Source organism: Pyxicephalus adspersus, chromosome 1 (assembly GCF_032062135.1).
Source record: "Pyxicephalus adspersus chromosome 1, UCB_Pads_2.0, whole genome shotgun sequence".
NCBI lineage: Eukaryota > Metazoa > Chordata > Amphibia > Anura > Pyxicephalidae > Pyxicephalus > Pyxicephalus adspersus.
Genome location: NC_092858.1, coordinates 21,118,694 through 21,126,525, shown reverse-complemented (window position 1 = coordinate 21,126,525; position 7,832 = coordinate 21,118,694). Strand labels below are relative to the sequence as shown.

At 39.1% G+C, this 7,832-nt stretch overlaps 1 protein-coding gene across 1 annotated transcript; it reads left to right on the top strand.

Moving 5' to 3' along the window:
* Positions 1-1,778: 1,778 nt before the first annotated feature.
* On the top strand, positions 1,779-4,203 carry FAM124A (family with sequence similarity 124 member A; the record flags this gene model as incomplete). Its single annotated transcript, XM_072403475.1, is given in 1 exon segment — positions 1,779-4,203. A coding segment is annotated over 1 exon segment (639 nt), but the record flags the coding sequence as incomplete, so codon positions are not given.
* Between the last annotated feature and the right edge of the window lie 3,629 nt (positions 4,204-7,832).

Below are 7,832 nucleotides of genomic sequence, written 5' to 3'. Positions count from 1 at the left end.
CCCATTGACTTTTATTGCTAGCACCAGAAAAAGCTAACAGCAGCAGCCCCTGACAGCTCCATACCGCTGCTACATCAGAAGGGGCGATTAGTTATTCCAGGTAAAATGGAACTTTCATTAAAATAAACAATTACACTTACCCTGTCTTCCGTAGAGCTCCCAATCCCTCCACACCTGACTTCCATTTGGTCCTGTGCTGTCCTGGATTCTTCTTTCGTCCAATTGCAGCCATATTCTTCCTTCTTTTTCCAGCTTCTGTCTACATCACCGAATCTCGTACTGTGCAAGCATGAGATTGGGTGACGTTTCATCCTGTGAATGTAAAAAAAAATGCTGATCCCACTGCGCATGCTTCATATCAGCACTTTTTTGTTATTGCAGAATAAGCACCTTCTGTGCATGCCGGAGATCAAGACTGAGCAGCCCAAAGCATCCTGGCATATGTCACGTATGTATCCCAGGAGGCTCTTGGCTTCCATTCTCCCATTCTGTCTTTACTGCTGTAGGGGAAGGGCTTACACTTTATTTTTTTTTTAAAAAAAGGTAGGAGAAAAAAAATACAAACACAGTTTTGCTTAATCTGCCCTTTTGAATAATGTAAAAATTGTGGTGATATGTCCACTTTAAGTGAATAGAGTTTCTGATCTCTAGAATAATGGTATAATGGTACCCAACTCCTTAAAGCGAAAGTAAACCCAAACACAATAAAATCACACTTTCCTTTAATCCTGCAGATCAGTCTATCCCTCAGGAGGTTTCTTCCACTGGGTCCTGCATCTCCCCGGTATCTGTCTTTAGCCCAGCACCGCCATCTTCTCTTCATCCGCGTTCTTCTTCTTACGTAACCCAAACTCGCACTGCGCAGGCATGAGATGGGGTAACATAGATTGGGAAAAACGTGCCAATCTTATGCATGCACAATTTTTTTCCCTATTGATAAAAAGGCCTCCTTCTGCGCATGCTTGAGATGCTCGGGCATGTGCAGAAGGAGCAGCCAAGAGCCTCCATGGATGCATGACGTAGGTATCCCAGGAGGCTTTGCACTCGCATTCATTCTTGATCGGCCTGGCGATCGAGAATTAGGGGATGGTGCTGCACCCTTTTTTTCTTTAAAAACACCAACAAACAAAATATTCACCTTTCTATGTAAAGTAAAAATTCTGAGTTTAGGTCTGCTTTAATATTGGAATACTGTTTTCCAGTAACAAAACCTGTTACCACTTTGATTTATTGATTATTAATGTGACGCTCAGCTTTCTAAAGGTGGAAACAAAATTTCTGGTTTCTACTTTTTAATAAATAGGCCCTATACTGCCAGAACCAGCAGCTACTAATAAGAAAAAAAAATGTTAGAAAGGATAACTAAGGCAGTCAATGCATTTTAGGACTAGCAAGCTGCATTACTTGAAGACTTTTATGTTCTCAGGGTTACATTTACAACGATGCTAATGATTACATCGGGCATTTAGTTGCAGCCACTAGATGGAGCAGACATCACGTAATAGGCACATATTGGGCACGTCATGCATCCTCTGGGGCCTACAGATTATTATTATCTTTTATTTATAAAGCACCAACCTATTATGCAGAGCTGTAACATAAGTAGGGCTTGCAGATGGCAAACCTGCATACTTGACAAGCGCAAGCAATGACACAGGAGGAGGAGAGGACTCTGCCCAGTAGAGCTTACATACATATTCTATTATTGTATTTTATTGGTGTTATTATTTGTGTCATCTTACAGCTATCTATAAAGTACTAAACATGGATACATAACAGAGAAAGCTAAGACACCCCTGAGCAACGGGCGGGTTCCAGGCCTCGATGGCTCCAACCAAGACTTCGGTAAAACCCAAGTGGAGCCACCTTGTTCTAAGAACAGAAACACGGCACAGTGGTTCCAGCGCAGTAAGTCGCTGTTATGTTTGCCAACACTGAGCTCCTTCCCCTCTTGTGAATCTTTTCCCTTTAGTGAACCGCCTCAATTTTATAGAAATGAATCCCAAACATTCCAGATGCCTGTATGGCGGAGCAGCCCGCGGATCAACATTGACGACCTGGAGGGGGCTCAAGAGACTGATGTAGACACGGGAATGAAGCTCTCCAGCTCAGACCTTTCTGTCATTTCAGCCTACTCACCTCTAGATGGCTTATCCAGTGACTTAGAACCTTCTCTACCTTCCCATGGAGGAGGTGGACCAGCAGCAAGAAATAAGCTCTGTGAGCTTTCATATCAATCTCTTCATTCTGCTTCAGAAAGGTCTTCCTGTTCTTTGATATCTTCACCATTCCCAAGTATATCCAGCTCCAATTCCCTGACAGAATTCCAGAAGGACAATGACAGCCAGAACACTGCGGAGATGGACAAGCAGGGGATAGAGACTGCAGGCGCTGAAGAGGAAGAATTTTATATCTGATCTCTGAGTCAAGCCCGCTCGTAGTACAATCACACTGTATTACGATGCTGAGTATATTGTAGATAATCCTAGGAATGAATAGCTCGGTTTATATGCCATAGACAAAGACTTTGTAGGTTTCTTACTTGTAAAATATTGATTTTTATATACATAGAATGTAAATGTGTGAAGAGTTCTAATTTCTCCATAGATTTTTTATGGATATGTGGCAGGAGCTGTATGAATTGCAGACCACTTACTGTACAACCTACAGGCTTATTCAATAAAGCACCCAGGTGACGACAACCCCCAGCATCCAATCAGAAGAGAGATATCTTAAAGTGTGTACAGACAACTCTGGGTAGTTGTAATTTGTTTCTATCACAAAGCAGGAAATTATGGTGACAGATTTACCATGAACTGGAACACCAGAAAAGATTTTGTTCCATATAGGTTGGGAATGGATTTTGCCATATTTGGGAGGAGTCACAGCATACATGCCAATATAGTACTCTTTTTGTGCCCCTAGGATCTTGTCACTTCTGCATTCCCTGAAGCCGCCATCTTCACTGCTGACTCTTCCACTGCAATCCTCTTTTGCCATTTTGTTCTCAGTGATCTTCCCAGCCCCTTTTAGCCGGGGGCACCACCCGACACTTTTCAGTATCCACTTGGTTGTTTTTAGGAGCTTACTGAAGAATTGGGTAAAATACTGGGCCTCCACCTACCTATAGCTTCTTCCAACCCAGCCTGAAATCATTTCTGGGGAGAGCACTGCTACAGGAGAGGCTATCCCAAAAACTGGTACTGTTTTCAGTTGGTTCGGTCATATTAAAAAATTTATCGATGAAGTGGAGGAGCAGTATTAAACATCCCTTATATGTATATTTTATTTTTGTAAAATGGCGTACAGTGGTTTCTATAATGCAGTGCAGGAACATTTAAATTCAGTGGTGGACTTGTAATGGGCCGCTGTGCAGAAATTAATTGGTCCCCTGTCCCCCAATCCTAAAATCCCTGGCACTTCTCCTTTCAAAAAGCTTTCAATCTGCTCCATCAGTAAGCTGAGCTGAGACACAACTGAGAGAGGTGAACGAATGGCAGGGCTGCTGTGGGGGCCCCTAATGGCTGAAGAGTGTCTGGGGCCCTTATGCAATGGCACACTTTGCATTCCCTATATCCGCCCTTGATTAAATGCTACCTTCAAATCCAGGCTTTCCAAATACATTCATCAAAAAACACTACAACTTCCAGACAATCTTTAGCATATATCTATGGGTTGTGATGAGCAGCTGACTTTTCCAATAGAATGTGCAGAAGCAGGTATGTCAGTGTTCAATCTGGCAAACGCCAATACTTGAATGTGCTGTGGGTTTTGGGGATCCTAAACTGCTAAAAATTTAGAGCCAACTATGAGCAGCTAAGGGCATTGGGTTCTGAGTCACAATATGGTATGAAAGCAAATACACAATACAATAATAAAATAGCCAAGCCAATCACATTTTGACACTTTTCACTGGCTGGGCACAAGGCTAAGGAAGTTTGACATATTTCTGTATTGAAGTTCTGTGACTCAGCCAGGGATTTTGAGCAATTTCAGCAGGATGCCATACGTGTTTCTCTCACTTTAAAGTGCACCTGTGCACAGAGTATGGATGTGAAAGGATTTACACATCCTCAACAAGTAGTAAAAAGGCTTTAAATCAAGCTACCCCTGACCTCTGTAGCTGCATGTGTTGTGAAGTAATTAATTTTATAAATCACATAACTATAGAGTGTGGTTTTAGGATGTTTCAAACAGCTTAAAAACCCTTTATTGTGCAGAGTCTGGGCAAAGGTTCACTTTACACTGATAGAATAACTTCTGGATACCTAGACCTTTCAAAGTTGGTGCCTTTCTTAATGAAAGTATTTAAACTGTATGTAAAGTAACTAATACTATGTAAGATAAACAAAGTGTGAAAATAAATAAAGGTGAGTTTATTTTGTAGTAATATTGTACAGTGAAGGTCCTTAGCTGATTTTGTATTAGAATCAACTATGTAACTACAGATTCTTGGGGGTTCAGGAAAACTGAAGCAACCAAGATGTTTCCTAATAAAATGGTAAACCGTAAACCAATTGTAGTTTTTCTTTCATTGCATGTGCGTTATTATTATTATTAATATTATTAAATTATATTTATAAAGTACCAATATATATATTAGGGTTTGCAAATGACAGGTAAATACAAACAATGACACAGGAGGAGGAGAGGACCCTGCCCAAAAGAGCTTACAATCTAAGAATTTTATTTTTAAAATGTATTTATCATGTTAGATATAATCAGGGGTTCATCATTTTTATGCTTTTTCGGATTCCAATGGCTTGCCCGATATGTTCTCATAACCCTTTCACAACACTGTCAAAATAATCAAGTCCTAATAGGCATCAGCATGACTTCAAAGAATGCCCATAGATTTAATTTGGTTTTACTGGGGACAGAACAGCCAAAAGACATCCGTTATGATTGGTTTTATTATTAATTTGCAATAACTATATAGAATTGTGGTAAAGTTACTGACAATGTTACCTGTGTGCTATTTGAAATGTGACGACTATTTTTCCACATTTTTCAGGTTCACTAACTCAGCCAATCCTGTTTTAATTTTCTTTAAATCATTTAGAGATCCAGCTCCATATGTTTATATGTTTTATTCTATCATTTGCATCCCATACCCCCAAGAAGACCCACACCCCAGTTAGGAACCCTTGATCTAATCTCTAACTGGACAACATTTACTTTGATAAAGCACCTTGTGTTAAAACACGAATGACTATATTTTCACCTTTTTTTCCATCTCATTGCTGCTGTCTCCATCTCTTCCAATCTTTTTCAACCACCATCTGTCTACATGCACTCGCTCTAGCATCAGCTACAGATCATTGTTCTGAAATGGTTAACTGATATTGAACATGTCTCTACATTGTGGGTCAACATAGCTGCTTGTGGTTCTAATCAGGATTGAATGTGACATGGAGACATTGGCCCTGATTTATTAAGGCTCTCCAAGGCTGCAGACAATACACTTTCATCAGTGAAGCTGGGTAATCCAACAAACCTGGAATGGATTGCTTAAAAGCCATTTGTTAGCAAATGTTTTCAATCCTGGAACAGATCCATTCCAGGTTTGCTTGATCACTCAGCTTCACTGATGAAAGTGTATCCTCTTCGGTCTTGGAGAGCTTTCATAAATCAAGCCCAATGCAAGAATCACCCTATAAAAAATACCTACTAAAGAAACTTCACAGAATGATTACCAGGTAGTATTCCAATAAAAACTGTAGAACTAAAATAATTACATAACATGTTAAAGCGTATAGCAATTTGCCTCCTATATAAAATATTACTAGAAATAAGTTTATTTTGAAGTTTTCTATTTACTCTAGCTAAGATGATCTGGGTTGTTCTGTACACCGTTCTATATTAGATTCTATATATGGTTTGCGTGTAGAACCAGTCCAGAAATGTTTCCTGTCCATGGTCTCTAACTACATCTGTGCTTTGCACTGGGCCATTGTGATTGATCTCTGATGTTTGTAAATGTGACAGCTAACATATACATAGCTAATGATTTATTCTTCTGTCTGTAATAATGTACAGTATTATTTCTCTCTTACAGAAGATTTACTGTCTCCAAATGCTGATAGCTCTACTTTTTTTTAACTCAGTCTCAGGAGTCATTATATGTACAATTATATTGTCAGTGCAGGAATGGTTCAAAAAAAAGGCCAAATATTAACAAATAAAAAGCTGTAATAAATCAGAACTCTTAAGTGGAGAACTAATAGGGTACAAGTCTGACTATGCTGAGAGCTGCTCCCTTGTCGAATCCCTTGCCCGCACATTGCTTTGTTCATAAGTATGTGCAGTGCCTCCCTTGGATAGTACAGCTAGCAGCAATTGTGTACTTCAGAACTACAAAATCCTTAAACCTGTAAAAGGAGGGGAAAAGATAGACAGATTAAGGCCACATGATTTCAATGTTTTAACCTTTTAAATGAAATATAAAAACAATAACACACTTATTTTATATATATATATATATATATATATATATTAATGCACATTGTTTTAATCTATTTCTATCATTAATTGTTTAGGCCACACTTTGTGCCCTAGGTTTATACTCAAGTAAATGCAGTTTCCTGTTTTTTCATGTACCTCAGTTTATATTCGAGTACATAGAGTACAATTTAACTCCCTTGTTTACCTTAATCTGTCTTAATTAGGGGTCTTACTTTTTGTTAACCATTTTTTTTACTATATTTACTAATTTGTATTTTCAGTGCTACATAACAGGATATGCAAACAGGCAAAAGTACGCAAAATTGAGAAAAAAACACCTGGTTTGTCATTTGTAATTAGTACAATGTTTACCTTTTCTTACCAGTAAGAGCTAATTCACACTGGCAGTGAGGTTGCAGTGTGTTTACTGCAACCTCGCACCGGGAAACGCTGCTATTCAGCTATATAAGCTCCCTGTGGCAGCCCCATAGGGAATGAATGGGGGCTGTAGTGAGTGGTACTGGTACTGGTTACATTCTTTTTGAACAAACACTTCCATGCACGTGCAAGCTACCGGCCACAGGGAGTTGCACAAAACCGCACAGTGCAGGGGCAGGTTTAAAATTATTTAAAAAGAAAAAACATAAACACTGATACAAATACAAGATAAAATAATTTTTACAACAATATTGCTAAAAACACCTGATGTGTCCCTAAAAAACAATGTAGATATTACTTGCTATATAAATGACAAAGTTATTGCCAAAAAAACAGGGCCATGGAGCAAATGTACAAAATCACTGGCCCATAGGGGTATAAAGGTTTAAAAGCTGAAGTGGTGGAGTAATTTAGAATCATAGCCTGCTGAGCTTTGACTTATTGTTCCATTCCACAGACAGAATATTCCGTCTTTGTACTTGGCTCAAACATTTTTGATTCCTGTTCCTGTACAATGCACATTTATCCGGCAATAATGCAAGTATCACTTAGCTTTGTATGTTTCGGGGGAACTGAAGTGTTTTTTGAAATACAAAGTGTCACCTGTCATGTAGCATTTTCCATCTCCTCCTCTGGGTTCTGCCATTACCATTCACAACAATTTAAGCACATGCTGTGAGATCTTAACTTATTAGGCAAAAGATTTCCCCTTGAAGCAGAGAAGGGAAAAAAACATGAAAGGGAAAAACTGGAACATCTTAACACTTCAGTGCCAGCCACCAAGCACAGATTAAGAGCTTGCAGCAAACTATTCCTCTAAGCTCGGGGTGATATTGCACCAAGCAGTTCCTGGGCACAGGAAAATTATTGTTTTTGAAAACACAACAGAACAACAATTCAATTCCAGTTATTTTATGGCAGAATTTCACCTAGAGAATCCCCATAATTTC